The sequence below is a fragment of the Penicillium expansum genome (genome assembly GCF_000769745.1).
Source record: "Penicillium expansum strain MD-8 chromosome Unknown contig42, whole genome shotgun sequence".
NCBI classification, from domain to species: Eukaryota; Fungi; Ascomycota; class Eurotiomycetes; order Eurotiales; family Aspergillaceae; genus Penicillium; species Penicillium expansum.
Genome location: NW_015971179.1, coordinates 102,033 through 117,657, shown reverse-complemented (window position 1 = coordinate 117,657; position 15,625 = coordinate 102,033). Strand labels below are relative to the sequence as shown.

Sequence of the window (15,625 nt, the reverse complement as noted above, 5' to 3'; positions counted from 1 at the left end):
GTGGCCACTCGCTTACAGTGGCCGCTCGCTTGCCGAATACGTTAAAAAAACATCACAAGGCTGCAAACGTGGCCGATTATTCTTGTTGCTATTAAGATAGTACGTTGTAAATATGTTGAGGAGATTAAACCTGTTGATCTCAGAACCGTTGATCTCATATCATTTCCGCATTGAACCCACCGAGGCCTAGTTGGGTTCTATAAGGGATATCTCATTGGTGGGAAACAATGTGGATAGCCCTGCAGCAATGACGCAAACCGCTGCAAATGAAGGGATTTTACCGTGCAAAGCACGGAGTATTACTAGAGGAATTGATAAGATCATCAAGTATTGAAATAATTCTAACTAGATAGAATAATATATCTATATCCTCATATATATATGGTTATATCGTTAAAAAGGTGGAATATACTGAAAATCTGAAAATTCTTGAATGGACAAATGAGAGTCGAGTCAATTCTAATGTCCCACATGTTGGGGACTCAACGGAGTATTCAACCATATCCCCTCAGTAAGATCATAATATCACATGAAGAATCAAAATTAAATCCTCAGACCATTTTTAACTTCCTCCCCTGTAACATCTTACTCCAATAAGCTGACTGCATTTCTTCTCCACACGATTGTCCCGGTGAATCACTCCGGGGGACCTCTGCCCCTCTCGAGTCATCCTGTTATACTTTGTACTCTCTCTCCTCCTCTATCTTCTTCCCTCACACCATCACAATGTCGCTTCCCATTCGCTCATTGTCCCGAACGTTGGTACGGTCCTACGGCACTGTCCAGGGCTCACCCAGTGCTGCTTCATTGTCCAGCATTCCCCTCACCCTAACCGATGCTACGGGTGCTACCGCTCCCCGGACCAACTGGACTCGAGATGAAGTCAAGCAGATCTACGAAACTCCATTGAGCCAACTCACATACGCGGCAGTAAGTGATATCTAGCATATGGGTCAATGTCGACCTCCAGCTAAACTGACCCCTCTCTAGGCCGCTGTCCACCGCCGCTTTCATGATCCCTCGGCTATTCAGATGTGCACCCTCATGAACATCAAGACCGGCGGATGTAGCGAAGATTGCTCGTACTGTGCCCAGTCATCCAAGCACAATACGGGCCTGAAAGCCACCAAGATGAGCCCCGTCGACGAGGTCCTCACCAAGGCTCGCAATGCCAAGGCCAATGGTAGCACTCGGTTCTGCATGGGCGCAGCTTGGCGCGACATGCGGGGCCGTAAGACCAGTCTCAAGAACGTAAAGCAGATGATCACCGGAATCCGCGAGATGAACATGGAGGTCTGTGTGACCCTAGGCATGATCGACGAACACCAGGCCAAGGAGCTGAAGGAGGCCGGCCTCACCGCATACAACCACAACCTCGATACCTCGCGTGAATTCTACCCTACCATCATCACCACCCGCTCCTACGACGAGCGCCTGAAGACGCTCTCGCACGTGCGTGATGCCGGCATCAACGTCTGCTCCGGCGGTATCCTCGGTCTGGGCGAGACTGACGCCGATCGCATTGGTCTCCTTCACACCGTTTCCAGCCTGCCCGCCCACCCCGAGTCCTTCCCCGTCAATGCCCTCGTCCCCATCCCTGGTACTCCTCTCGGCGACCGCAAGATGATCCCCTTCGACCGCTTGCTGCGCACCGTCGCCACTGCCCGTATTGTCATGCCCAGTACCATTGTGCGCTTGGCTGCCGGTCGCATCGCACTTTCGGAAGAGCAGCAGATTGCCTGTTTCCAAGCAGGCGCTAACGCTGTATTTACCGGTGAGAAGATGCTTACTACCGATTGCAATGGCTGGGATGAGGATCGCGTCATGTTTGACCGCTGGGGATACTACCCCATGAAGAGCTTTGAGAAGCCTGCGCTTAGGGCTGATGCCTCTGCTACTCCCCCGCCTCCTGTGAACCCCGAGGTTACTGCTGCGCCGGTCGCAGCGAGCGCTTAGACTCATAGTTAGATCTGTTGCTTCTATATGACTGCGTCAATAGTTTGGATCAAAACGATCCTGCAAAATGCAATTTTCAATGATACAGCTCAATCATAGTTTCACCTTTGCGTACATATCCTGGTTTCCATTAGGCCAGGGCGATATTATCATATATCAGGCCAATAGCCCTCGCCCCAATGGTGAGGTGAGAATCCACACGCGAAAACAAGAGATTCCACATTTCACATATAGTCAAGGCAATCAAGTTTAGGAAGGTTGCTTAAAAGGCCAGATACTTTGTACATATAATATCTGCCAGCTTATATTTTTTACTCTCCCCGGGATTTCCCCCGCGTTACATCGCCTGAGAAATTTATGACTTCATGTCTGAAAACTTTAGCAGAGGAGCTAACAGTGTTTAAGAGGCACATAGCCAATTGAAACTAATTGACGCTCCACTCTTCGTGATCAAATGTTGCAATACCGAGGCTCAAGCCGAGCGCACGGTGTCGATTCAACATCTTGACCCACGTCTTTTGCGCTTATTCGGCAGAGATCAAACTTCACATCGGATCGCAATGGTTCCCCTTTTGGCTTCAATGATGATCCCCCAGAAACTCCATTTTAATGTCTAGGCGAGGTTTAACCACCCTCTGAACGCCACCCTTTTGCGGAGAATTCACATGCAGACGGTGATCCTCGCCAAATTAGCAAAGTCTCTACCGTCTCTTGCTCATTTATAGGTTCTGTTGGGGTAAACTGATCCGTATAGGGACATTGACACATCGCTACTCACATGGTATTCATGGTCAATCATCTGATGAGAAGGATTTAAACGGAATGGCCGCCGCTATGGATGGCCCCAAAATCCAACCGAAACATCCATCATGGATTCCAAACCGCTATCCAAAGATTCTATGCAATCAACATGGCGCACAGCCCCTCGCAGCGAGTGGAACATCAGCCATTACCTACTAGATGCGCTCAACGCCCACCCCATCGACCTAAACACGGAGATACCGGTGCATAGCAAAGACGAGAAAGTGCCATACATGCCCCAGTGGTATCTCCAACGCTGGGTGCTCTTCTACTCATCCATCCCCCTTATCCTCCACGAGACCTACATGGCCTTCACCGGCCGCACTATCGGCCCAATCGCCGCCTTCAACTTCTACTTCTTTGCCTTCAACGCGACAGTAATCTACCAAGTGCACATCCTCCGGCGTCTCGGCCACAAGTACGGCTTCCTAGACGGCGACAAGCACGCACGGGACGGAGTCCCTGACGTCGGCGTCGCCAAAGTAGTAGCCTCCCTGTACAAAACCACGGGATCCCGAATGATCCTCTCAATCTTCCTCTCCTACAACCATACCCAAAGACCCTCACAGCTGTCCTGGATCTGGCTCCCTCTCGAAATCGGGCTATACGGCATCGTCCTGGATTTCTGGTTCTACTGGTACCACCGGCTGATGCATGACGTGAGCTATCTATGGAAATACCACCGAACACACCACTTGACCAAACACCCGAACCCGCTCCTCGCCGCGTACGCGGACCATGAACAGGAATTCTTTGATATGGTCGGCGTACCGGTAATGACGTACTTTAGTTTGAAACTGTTTGGCTTGCCGATGGGGTTCTACGAGTGGTGGATTTGTCATGAATATGTCGCGTTTGCGGAGGTTTTTGGTCATAGTGGACTGCGGATGCATTCGGGTGTGCCGTCGACGCTGAACTGGCTGCTGCAGATGTTTAGTGCGGAGATTGTTATTGAGGACCACGATTTGCATCATCGGAAAGGTTGGCGGAAGAGTTACAATTATGGTAAGCAGACGAGGCTGTGGGATCGGGTTTTTGGGACTTGTATGGAGCGCATTGAGTCCGTGGAAGGGAATGTGGATTATGAGAATACGGCGAGCATGCCTTTGTTCTAGGGGCGAGGTGATTGTTTGCTGTGTGAATGACGAGAAACTAGGAAAGAATGATGCTTATGTTGGGTTTTTGGGTATCATATATATAGCGTTCTCTTTTATGAATAGCACTCTATGATTTGAAACATGAGGAAAGGATAGAATTGAGAAAACCACAGATGGTATTAAGCCTATCTACCTTGCATTTCCCTTTAATTGTACTTCAATGCTATATCATTTATGTTTCCTCGTCTCTCTCCCCTGTCGTTCCCCTCACACTGTAAAATCATCCTGCGTAGTCTTGAATGAGGATTCTCTCTTCTTCTTCTTCTTCTTCTTCTTCTTCTTCTTCTTCCTTTCTTTTTTTTCTCTCAATCCTAAAAATACTGGCTAAGCAGCCAGTAGCCATTTGCGCCCAGGTAAAACATTTCACAGCCCACTAAAGTTTTCGACTCTACGGCCCCCTCGGCTTTAACATATTGACATGTTGATCATATGTGGGAGGAAGTTTCCAGCTGCCGTAAAACACTGCACAAAAGACTAAATATGACCTAAATCTTTTGAGCACCGAAACAATACTGCGCCGCCTCATCAGTATCAGCATTTTCTGGCGGCACAAAAAGCTCCATCTGTTCATCCAAGATCTCAAGTTTGTAGATATCAGACTTATGTCGTGAAAGAGGGAAGATCTCTTCGACGCCGCACCACTCGATATGTATTAAGGGAATCGTGGACTTTCAAGGGAGACATATATCTCCAATTTTTCAAAGGAACTCGAGTGATCGTGGCGACCTGACCCTGTGCCTGAACTTTGCGGGTCGTCCCGCTTACCTTCTCTTATTAGGCTATCTCCGTAAACCCGTGTATTGCATTTCTGTTTCGACTTCAGGCATTAAGCTTAAGGCACTACTAAGCAAAATACGTCTATTACATTACCATATTTCTTAAAGTCAAGGAATCGCAATGAGGCCTGCATATGGAATATTTGCCTTCGGGACTACACAGAAACATGGCAGCCAAAGAGAGAGAGAGAGAGCAGGCTTATGCGTGTGAGGGATTCTCTGACATAATGTAAATTGTTCGCGTTTGTTGAAAGCTTGGAGTGTGTACCTAATAATCTGCTTCTACCTGGAGGGAAACTATATTAAGTTCCCTATTCGCGGCATGTCTATTATCCTCGGTACTTTGATGAGCAATTACCCGCACGAGGAACAATGGGAGACCAGTATACGAGATTAACACGCTACCCACTATGAAACCTTGGGCCTTGCCTTTGGGAAAAGCCAATATCTATCCGCTGGTGACCCACATGTAAGCGTTAAAAGTGATATATTATGTAAATGTTTTCAGTATTGTCTTCCATGACCCACTGACAGCTGAATACTGCTATAATGTTCTCAAGGTCTGCAAAGCCTCCAGCTTTGGCGCGAATGTTACAATAGTTATTTCATGTTTAGCTAGCGAACTGCTGGAATCGAGAAAAACCCCCGAAATACAGAGTTCCACAGCATATTCTACGTGTGTGTTAGCCTCGAGGATCAAAGTGAACTTATGTCGGCTTTTAATAAGGCCCTGAAAGGGTTGGAGGCATTTGGGGCTAAAAATTACTGCAAAGGCTGCTGGCGGTTTGTTTCTTGACTGGGTGAAAAAGCTCAAAAATTTCGGGAGATATTGCTTTCAATGTGAATATTTCGCGGTGAATGAAAACAGGCCCATGAAAGCGGAACAATACTCTTTCCGGAGGTACTTTTGTATCTCCAAGTAGGGTAAAGACGGTGAAGAGCAGAGACTTTCATCCCAAAAAAAAAACCGAGTTGAAGTCAGCAGAATGAGTCTATAAAGAACATGATACGGTGCATATTGGTTGTCCTTAGCTTAGAGAACCTTCATCATTGACATACGATATTGTTCTTACCAGGATGCTATATTATAGGAGAACAGTTACATTTCGCACGCGCGGCTATGTCCGGCAAGAAGAAGAGAGAGTTTAATTAATTACATACTACTCGGTAGGCTTAGCGAGTACGGAGTATACTAACTATACAGGTTCGTGACGGCGTGCGCTAATTTAAAAAGGCTTGTTCTAGAACAATCCAATCCAATTATAAATTGGCTCCGTCCTAGCTCCCCAATGAGAGATCCCCCATAGGCTCTTTTGGAGGGTGCCTAGGATCCGAGATGACCGAAATCTCCACCTGCTTCGTGATACCAGGGGCAGAGAAAGTAGGAGAATCCGGCGCCCCTCCTACAGAGGTACTAGTATGCACGCTCGGATTATGATCCAGAATGCGGTCGACACTATTATTCTCGATATCAGACTTGAACTTGCGCGTGCGGCGTGAGTGGTTCGTCTCGTTTGGGGCAGCGCCCGATTTGCGGCCGAAGGGCATGCTGAGTTCGTAGGAACGGGAGTATTTGCCGCTGGACATCTTGCGCACAGAGGATATAATCAAGGGGCGGATACAAGGGATCGAAGAGGTGATGATGATAATGACATTTTCGATGTATCCCCAGCGGATTAGTTCGATGCCGCCGCCGTCTCCGGTATTCGTGATACTGGGTACGGAGTCCAGTTTGGTTGTTTTAATGATGGATGCGACCATTGCACTGTAGCACTGGGTTAGTATATTGTCTCTATGCGATTTGGAGTAGATGTACTTACACGATACCCAAACTCAGAAGACCGATCAAACTGATCTTGATGCTTAGTTTCAAATTCAAGTTCCAGAATACCACTGTTGGGAAGACGGCCAAAAACAGATCGGTTGCTGAGTTGAATGTATTGGAATAATAGGCGAATCTGATGACCGCTTGCAAGTTCCCGCAGGTCGTCGTAACTGCAACTGCTGGATCCCATAAAGCGGCCACATTGCGACAGATGCTAAGTGGCAACACGGCCGATGCAACGTTCCCGGCGAATTGTATCGCCAAAACAGCCCATAAGGTAGCCTGGTAGTACTTGTTGGTTCCGAGGAGCGGGAGGATGTAGAGAATGAATGCGGAGCGAGCGATGGTGGTGCTGATGGTGACGATTGGCACTTGGATCGCGATGTTCTTCAAAACCTGTTCCTTGTCGTTTGGTGGTATAGTGTTAAGATTCTTGCCGAACCCATGGTGAACCGACAAGGTCAAGAATGCTGATGACACGATTGCCAGAATCTAGAGAATACAAGTCAGTCTATGAAGATGATTCACAAACTAGTCAGGGGGATCTACCTCAGCGAAAATCATCAGGCCATCATCGACGCGAAACCGATTGATCTTGATTTTGCCGAAGACTCGTAAAATAACGATCACCGCAGCAATAACCACCGCGGCCCAAATCCCCTTCTCTAGGGCTGGGCCAAGATCAGGTTGTGACATTGCGTGGATATAATCTGCCTAACTTGACAGCATTGTCAATCTGGGGATCCCTCATATAAATGAATGCAAACGTGCTGGAATGGTCAGCGGGTACAAGTCCGGAAGAAGAAAGACTTTGGCAAACCCAGGTCATGAACCCCGGGTAGAGCATGTATCTGGAACCTTGGTTAAGCGGATTCATTAGGTAGCGGGCAATAACTCGTACTCTCTGGTCCAAAAACTAAGATGATCTCTGGTCAAGCCATGGATTGGTTGAGACATACCCTTGGATCGAGCAAACTTTACTTTTCTTTCTTGACGATCATTTCCACTTTAAGTGGAAATAGAACATTCCAACCGAAGTTTCATGGTTACAAGGGTTCTTCCCCAAGGCAATTTTGTGCATTTCCCCTCCAACTCTGCCTATGTTGTATTTGTGGGCCGAGAATTGGTTCATATGCTGTCTATTACTTCAATAAATACAATGAATTGTTTCTATCTAACTGTCTAGATCGGTTATTACCTACGAAATACCCCTGATCCGCAAAAATTGTTAGATGGAAGCTTCAAGCCACTAAAGCATACATTATTGAACGCGCACAGACTATTGTACTCCGTAATTACATGAATCTAAGCCTTGGAGGTGGAATACGGTGTGTGGGGTGTGGTGGCGTTAAACGAACAACCCCGATTGGGTGGATTTTATTTGGGGTTACACTGAGAAATTGGACCCGATCTCGACTTTTCTTAGCCGGTCCTGGACTTCCGCGTCGTACCTAAAGAGCCGGCCGCCCGAGATTAGATTAAAGACGTTGTGTGTGACATAAAAAAAGCAAAGAAAATTATCATATGCCTGGAATGATGGAAATAATATTCATCGGATTTCGGCTAGTGTGGATCATAACTGCGGTACAACGTAGATCGCGCTTGAATGAGGATGATGTACGGAGTATATAGGGAGTACCTACTCCGTACATCCATGGATATAACAATGCTGTAGTGTCTCGGTTCCACCCCGGTGAAATGCTTCTATCCACAATTAAGCGGACTAGACATACTAGGGAACATCTCCGAATTTGGAGATCCATGTGCTATCGAGCAATGTTAAGTCTACGGAGTATGTAAATAAAAGAGAGTGATCGACACCTGTGCCTGAATTCTTTCACAACCTTATCCCATTCATCTCCTCCACCATGAAGTGGACATTAGCTTCCCTCGTGGCTATTGCCGCGCCGGCCCTTGCATCGAATTGTCACTGTTTGCCAAGTGATAGCTGTTGGCCTGCTCCATCGGCTTGGGCTTCCCTCAACAGCACAGTTGGTGGTCGTCTGGTTGCGACCGTGCCAATTGGTACCCCCTGCCATGAACCCAACTACGATGCTGCCGCCTGTGCAGCACTCAAGGCGAGCTGGAACCTCCCTGAGCCTCAGTAAGTGATGCTGGGTTGTGACAAACCACATCGACATCGCTAATACCCACCAGTTTGGACTCTTCTTCGTCAGTGATGCAGACGTACTTTGCCAACCAGAGTTGCGACCCGTTCACCGCCAAGTCCCAGCCATGCCGCCTGGGTAACTATGTGAACTATGCCGTGAACGTCTCTTCCAGCGATCAGGTCATTGCGGCTGTCAATTTTGCCCGTAAAAACAATATCCGCTTCGTTATCCGTAACACCGGCCATGAGTTAGTCTTCTCGACAGTTTTCTACAGATCAATGCTGATATGACATAGTTATCTAGGTCGTTCAACCGGTGCCGGTGCCCTTTCTGTATGGACTCACCACTTGAGTGATATCGAGTACAAGGACTGGTCTAGCCCGACCTACCAGGGCCCTGCGTTCAAGGTTGGTGCCGGTGTGGTTGGGTACCAGATCCTCGAGGCTGGATCTGCCAAGGGCCTCGTCGTCGTCACTGGCGAATGCCCCACAGTCGGTCTCGCTGGTGGTTACACCCAAGGCGGCGGTCACTCCGCCCTCAGCACCAACTTCGGTCTTGGGGCCGATAATACGCTGGAGTTTGAAGTTGTCACCGCGGCTGGAAAGCTAGTCAAGGCCTCGCGCTCCGAGAATGCCGATCTCTACTGGGCACTTAGCGGTGGCGGCGCCGGTAACTACGGTGTTGTCATTTCAATCGTTGTGAAGGCACACAAAGACGCGCCCATTGCCGGTGCTTCTCTTCAGTTCACCGCGGCCAACATCACCACCGATACCTTCTACGAGGCTGTCTCGCAGTTCCACTCTCTTTTGCCCGCCATGGTCGACCAAGGTGTCACTGTCATCTACCAGATGACCTCGAGCTTCTTCGCCATCAACCCCGTCACAGCTTACAATCAGACCACCGATGACGTCCAAGCCATCCTCGCACCGTTCACATCGGCGCTCACTAAGCTTAACATTAAGTACCTGGCTAGCTTCAGCCAGCACGACTCGTACTATGGCCACTACAATAAGTACATGGGCCCTCTTCCTTGGGGTAACCTAGCCGTGGGATCTTACCAGTACGGCGGCCGTCTGATTCCACGCAAGACCCTAGAGCATAACTCCAACGGGATTGGCTCAGCATTGCGCAACCTGACCCAGGCGGGTGTGATCGCCGTCGGAGTTGGGATGAATGTCTCAGCTCCGGTCAACGTCCCGAACGCTGTATTCCCAGCCCTGCGCAACGCAGCCGTGACGATGCAAATTGGCACACCCTGGAATGAGACCGCGCCTTGGTCCAAGATGATTGCGGACCAAGACAAGATCACAACCGAATATGTGCCTCAGCTCGAGGCTGTCACGCCGGACAGCGGTTGTTACCAAAATGAAGCTAATTTCCGCCAGCCGAACTGGAAGCAGACCTTCTTCGGAAGCAACTATCCCCGTCTGCTCGCTGTCAAGCGCAAGTGGGATCCTTCCTCGTTCTTCTATGCCCTTAAGGCCGTCGGTAGTGATGTCTGGTCTGTGTCTGAGTCAGGACGGATGTGCCGGGCTTAAGCCTAGGTTATATTTGATTCCATGGGATGATGTAAGATAGAGACGCACTAATCCTGGTTATGTATTAATTATATAGATTTTGTCTACATTGATTACAGCATGGGCGTATCTAGGGGGAGAATAGCTTTTCTCGTTGCCATATCCAAATCTGATTCACATAAATCTCTCCAGTTTCGAACATCTAGACTGTCAAGGTCTCATATACCTCCACTAAAGCTTTGACTTATCTTTTGGATCTTGTTCAGGCCGAAGGTTACGGACATTCACAGGGTCAAGCTAGCAACTCTATTATGGTACTGATAGTTGACATACTAGGCTTTTTCGTAGTTGGCTTTGCAATATTCTCTCGATTGATTCAGCCAAGTCACTAAGACATTTTACCCTTACCCTTATACTTAGATACAGGTGCTATAAATATCAGATGTCCCTTTTTGTGTTGGGTTGGGTTGTATGACTTGAACATTTTACTGAAACACTTCACAAATGGCTTTGCATAAGGCTATTTCCATGCTATTAGCTCTCTCAGCCACTTCGTTTGGTAGCCGAGACTGCAAAATCCCACCTGCTCATTCATAATGGCCTTTTTATGATGAATGGGGCGCTCTCAATCGGTTTATTGGGGGAGTTCTGATCAAAACTGCCCCGATTGCTTAATCTTGCTATATCGGCAACCCCTTCAATTCGCCCGAGGACGCACACCTGCAGAATAAATGATCATATGCAGCATTCCATACAGCCTTGCCAAGAGTATTGACTTTCCAATCTGGCTGAAAAACCCCTGTCTGCTAGAAGGTGTAGCATTGGTGGCTTGCCATAATATGTTGTGAACGCTATAATAGAGAAGGATGTCGCGACGGCAATGGAATAGGCCTCTCAAAGGAATATTCGCAATGCCGTGAAAGGTACGGGATGTTATCTCAACTAGTGTGTTATTTCAATAACTAATAAAATTATAAGTCTCATTCACTCATTTTGAATTAGGTCAACTGGGGCATTCGTAATTTCTATTAGAACGCACATTTTCAAAGATAAAAGGCTATCGGGCCTGGCTATTGCCAGATCGCAATGAGACAGCTGATGTTTTAGTGTGCGTTAGTGGAAGCAACTGGGGCTCTTCTCGTCGTGAACAGTGTACAGAATAAATATCTCTTTTAGGCTGTCCGCAGTGGTGGTGGAGGTCAATATGGAGTGGTGACGAAATTTGGTTCGAAGACACATCCCGTCTCTCAACATGCCGTGCAAGGAGCCTTTCCTTCTATGCGGCCGGCAAGTCTCATGTGAGTGAGAGTGCCTCTTGGGATGCCTTGTCCGAGGTTGCTTCTCTCATTCTGGATCTTATGGATAGTGGATTGTTTGGCAACGTTACCGCGTATACGAAAACAAAATCAATGGCCCTAGGCCTCAAGGAGGCACCACCTGGCGTCGCAGCAGTGATTGAGTTTATTGGTTTGAACGTAACAACTGAGCATACGGACACCAGTATCAACCAGCTGGCAACCCGGGTCAAAGACATTGGCTTTAGTCTAAACAATTCGATTGAACTTGCGTCTACCCAGAGCTACTGGTTATTTGTCAAAACAGATCCTTTGCTTAGCAACACCGCCGGTGCTGTTAGCTTGACGACCAGCCGGCTAATGGGTCGGAGAGAGCCATTGGAGATTGCTCAGAACAAGTTAAATGCATGCCTGCAGCAGGCCTTGCCTTCTGAAGATCCGGAAGCTAGAACAATGTTGTTGTTCAGGATACAGAGAGGTCTTGGATCTGCTAGTGCTCCAGAGTACAAATAGTAGTGACCTTTGGAACAATGACCCGAGAACTGGTCTGCTATGCCAAGTGGGATCATGAATAGGGGAAAACTTCTGTTCGGAAAATTTGCGCTTGTTGTTTTGTATGAGATGAAAATAGCCAGGGCATAGTTTTGCCTCTGAGTGCTCTTCCCTTCCGGTCATTCTTGTTTTGTTATGCCTTATGCTCTAACGTCTAATTCCCGTAGGAAAGACTTTTTTTATAGACATGATATAGGAATACCTTACAATTTATCTACCGAATTTATTCTCCGGTTGACCTGCTATGGGACTTTGAAATAACATACTAGCTGGGGCAACCTGAGACAGTCCTCATCACAGGCCTTCCGGCAATGGATCTAGATGTGGAAGACAATGGGTACTAGCCAATGACGAAAACGAAGCTGTGGAGCGAGAAACTCAGCTAGGGATAACAATCATGCTGATAAACTGGCCACTAAAAACATCACCACCAATGGAAACTGAGGCAGGGGGGAGAGCAGAGGTTGTAAAGAAAGCGGGAGTGAGAAACGAGAAGTGGGAGTTGGAAAGTGGAGGGTGCACTCCACTGCAATCATTTATTAATTTCTTATATATGGGTTTGGGTATGGGTTTGCATTTACGGGATATTCGGGTTACAGGAATGGGCTGATTCCGGGCTCTTTTTAATTGGCAGCATCTGTATACTCCTCGGGAGAGATCCCGTTCAGCGTCTGGCTTCGAGTTCTTGCTTCAGTTGGAAGAAGCGCCTGCATAGCCATACGCAATTAGTTAGACTGCAACAGGTTAATTGAGCTTTGATTGATTGATTGGCTGATTGATTGGCTGATTGATTGACAGTCCTCCCCATCATTCCAAAAGTAGGACACCAGATTTTGGCTAAATTGTAGGATAAAAGCACTTGGTGAGCCGGGCGTGGTCATCCCTGCTCTAAATTTTGCGCTTTATCCGGCGTGTTTCAGCGCCGAAGACATCTTTTCTTTCAATTTCTATAGTATACACCCTATCAGACCCTACCAGAATGTTCGTTGCATTTCGACTCGCAGACTTAAAACCCATCACGAGCGCCATGACGAACTGAGAGCTAAGGAAATTACTACTATGCAAATCAGAAACAGGTATATTCGTCGGCCAGCCATTTTTCATTTAGCTTGTGCGGTAATTTAATTTGAACTAGTACCGGAAGTGCAGGGGTGTGAGATTCCGCTAATGGAGAAACATCTCTCAATACTAGTCTGTACGGATATTACCATGCCTGGTGAACTTGAATAAGATAACAATGATGCATGCAGTGTTACTCAAGTACTAACACGTAACTCCGGAATCATGAGTTCCTGCTGGGCCTCGGGGAAACCCCATGGGTACGGGAAATGCAAGATTGTGAGGCCTACGTGACCTTCCAAATACAAGCCAGCGCACGCCAACGGGTCCTCTTCCCTTGCATTCTCTATACTCCGTACAGTAGTATACTAGACACTACCAGGGACTTCTGACGGAAGTCTAAGTATGTTCTTCTTTGATTTATCCTTTTTTGCCGTTCGGCTATTTCGTTATATTGCAAAATTTCCCAGGATGTATAATCCCTAAAAGATCTGCGATTCCCTAGCTCATTCAACTTCATTGTAGAATTCGACCCACGTTTGATCTAGCACCATGGGTAAAATATACACAATAGGATTGGCAACATTTGCTGCAACTGGTAGCTTTCTGTTCGGTTATGACTCTGGTATTTTGTATCAACTCACTGCGCACGAGGGGAATATGGGACTAATATTGTAGGTGTCATGACCGATGTGATCGCCTCGCCAAACTTTTTGAACTTCTTCAATACGACCAAAGCATCCACCATTATCGGCGCCATTAACAGCACATTCTCAGGAGGAGGTTTGTCTCCTACCATAGAATTTGCATGATCAAGCAAGAATTGACAGCAAAGTAGCGGCCATTGGTGCCCTCATGGCGGGTTTGACTATCGACCGATTTGGCCGTAGAAGGACAATCCAGCTAGGCGCTTTATTGGCGACTATTGGTGCTATTCTCCAATCTGCTGCTCGGAATCTGGTCATGATTCTAGTTGGTCGAATTGTCGCTGGCTGGGCCGTGGGTATCCTCAGTATGTCTGTTCCAGTTTACCAGGCCGAATGCGCTCATCCAAAAAATCGTGGCTTGTAAGAACATTCAGACCAAAAAAATAACAGCATACTAATATATCATGTGTGCAGGATCGTCGGACTTTCACAACAGATGATCGGTGTTGGCTTCATCGTTAGCACGTTGGTTGTTCCTATTTCCTTCCGTTTGGACTACAATACTTATGCATATAAGGTGGATTGGATATGGTTCTCTTCATGCCCCCAACAGCAGCTCCTTGCAATGGCGATTCCCACTCGCTTTCCAGGCACTTCCAGCATTCATGTTGTTCTTAGGAATGTTTTGGCTCCCGGAGTCCCCTCGTCATCTGATCGAAAAAGACCAAGATGATGAAGCGTTACGCATCCTGAAGCGCCTGCACTATGACGGCGCGAATATAGAATGGATTCAAACTGAATTCACCGAAATTAAAGCCACCATAAACGCTGAGCGGGTTCTCACGGCTTCTGGGTGGACAATCATGTTCAAGGTGCCGCAGTGGCGGACTCGGTTGTTGTAAGTTTCCCACACCTTACTAGATCTGCGGGTTCTAAAGTTCGCCAGGCAAGGAACCTTGGTGCAGGTTTTCTCCCAAATGACCGGCATCAACGTTATCAACTACTACCAAAATATCATGTCAGTCCTCTGCCATCGACATAATTTCCAATATTGACCTAGGATAGGTATGAAGCATTAGGTATTACCGGGAGCCGAGCCACCCTTGTCACCGGAATCTACAACGTTGTCGGTCCCTTGACAAACCTTCTCTTCATAACTTTTGTCTTGGATCGCATCGGCCGTCGCCGCCCTCTACTCTTCGGTGCCGCGGGAATTACCATCGCACTAGTCTGTGAAGCAGCCCTAAATTCACAGAACGAGGATGGGACAAAGACTGGCTACAGTATCGGTGGAGTCTTCTTCCTCTTTGCTGTAACGGTCTTGTTCTCAATGTCCTTTGGATCAATTAGCTGGGTATACATGTCCGAGGTTATGCCGATGCAGATTCGTGGTAAGGGCGTTGCATTTGCTACGGGAATCGGGAATTGGACAGTTAGTACGCTATGGAGCCAGGTTTCACCCATTGCGCTGGGTAAGATCGGCTGGAAGTTCTATTTAATTTTCGCAGCATGGAGTATGTTACCCCTTAAAATGTCCTTGCGATGATACTGATGAGTTAGATGTATGCGTTACCATCCCGACGATCTTTTTCTGGTTCAAAGAAACCAAGCAAAAGTCGCTTGAGGAGATTGATCTCCTCTTTGGTGGAAGAGCATTAGGCATTCTGAACGACAATCTCCACCCGAAGGCTTTAGAATTGGAAACTGTTGGAACCGCTAGACAGTTGGAGGATGTTACTGTGTAGATAATATCCAGCAAGACTCATGGTGAGAATTTCGACATTTTTAGGGGATGTTTGAATTTTATGGAATCACGGACTGAGTTGATGGATCGGAAGGCCGCCAGACACAGACAACTAGTACTGGGATATCTCATTTAAACCGTTACATAGTTGTTCTCCTCGCTTCCACTGGCGACCAAAACGACGT

The 15,625-nt window shown here is 47.4% G+C and overlaps 6 protein-coding genes across 6 annotated transcripts; 5 read left to right on the top strand and 1 right to left on the bottom strand.

Moving 5' to 3' along the window:
- Positions 1-726: 726 nt before the first annotated feature.
- PEX2_013380 (biotin synthase) lies at positions 727-1,956 on the top strand (the record flags this gene model as incomplete). The annotated part of the gene is made up of 2 exons (XM_016738615.1): positions 727-930; positions 991-1,956. 2 exons carry the CDS (start codon positions 727-729, stop codon positions 1,954-1,956), a joined length of 1,170 nt encoding a protein of 389 aa, XP_016602769.1.
- An 869-nt stretch (positions 1,957-2,825) lies between these two features.
- PEX2_013370 (sterol desaturase family protein) lies at positions 2,826-3,872 on the top strand (the record flags this gene model as incomplete). The annotated part of the gene is made up of 1 exon (XM_016738614.1): positions 2,826-3,872. One exon carries the CDS (start codon positions 2,826-2,828, stop codon positions 3,870-3,872), a length of 1,047 nt encoding a protein of 348 aa, XP_016602768.1.
- A 2,096-nt stretch (positions 3,873-5,968) lies between these two features.
- Positions 5,969-7,211, bottom strand: PEX2_013360 (uncharacterized protein; the record flags this gene model as incomplete). Its single annotated transcript, XM_016738613.1, has 3 exons — positions 5,969-6,455; positions 6,511-7,007; positions 7,065-7,211. The coding sequence occupies 3 exons, from the start codon at positions 7,209-7,211 to the stop codon at positions 5,969-5,971; spliced, it is 1,131 nt and encodes a 376-aa protein (XP_016602767.1).
- Positions 7,212-8,383: 1,172 nt separating this feature from the next.
- On the top strand, positions 8,384-10,164 carry PEX2_013350 (putative isoamyl alcohol oxidase; the record flags this gene model as incomplete). The annotated part of the gene is made up of 3 exons (XM_016738612.1): positions 8,384-8,619; positions 8,673-8,873; positions 8,922-10,164. 3 exons carry the CDS (start codon positions 8,384-8,386, stop codon positions 10,162-10,164), a joined length of 1,680 nt encoding a protein of 559 aa, XP_016602766.1.
- A 1,388-nt stretch (positions 10,165-11,552) lies between these two features.
- On the top strand, positions 11,553-11,951 carry PEX2_013340 (uncharacterized protein; the record flags this gene model as incomplete). The annotated part of the gene is made up of 1 exon (XM_016738611.1): positions 11,553-11,951. One exon carries the CDS (start codon positions 11,553-11,555, stop codon positions 11,949-11,951), a length of 399 nt encoding a protein of 132 aa, XP_016602765.1.
- A 1,650-nt stretch (positions 11,952-13,601) lies between these two features.
- PEX2_013330 (sugar porter family MFS transporter) lies at positions 13,602-15,441 on the top strand (the record flags this gene model as incomplete). The annotated part of the gene is made up of 8 exons (XM_016738610.1): positions 13,602-13,674; positions 13,728-13,832; positions 13,888-14,116; positions 14,171-14,221; positions 14,274-14,594; positions 14,643-14,714; positions 14,762-15,210; positions 15,257-15,441. 8 exons carry the CDS (start codon positions 13,602-13,604, stop codon positions 15,439-15,441), a joined length of 1,485 nt encoding a protein of 494 aa, XP_016602764.1.
- Between the last annotated feature and the right edge of the window lie 184 nt (positions 15,442-15,625).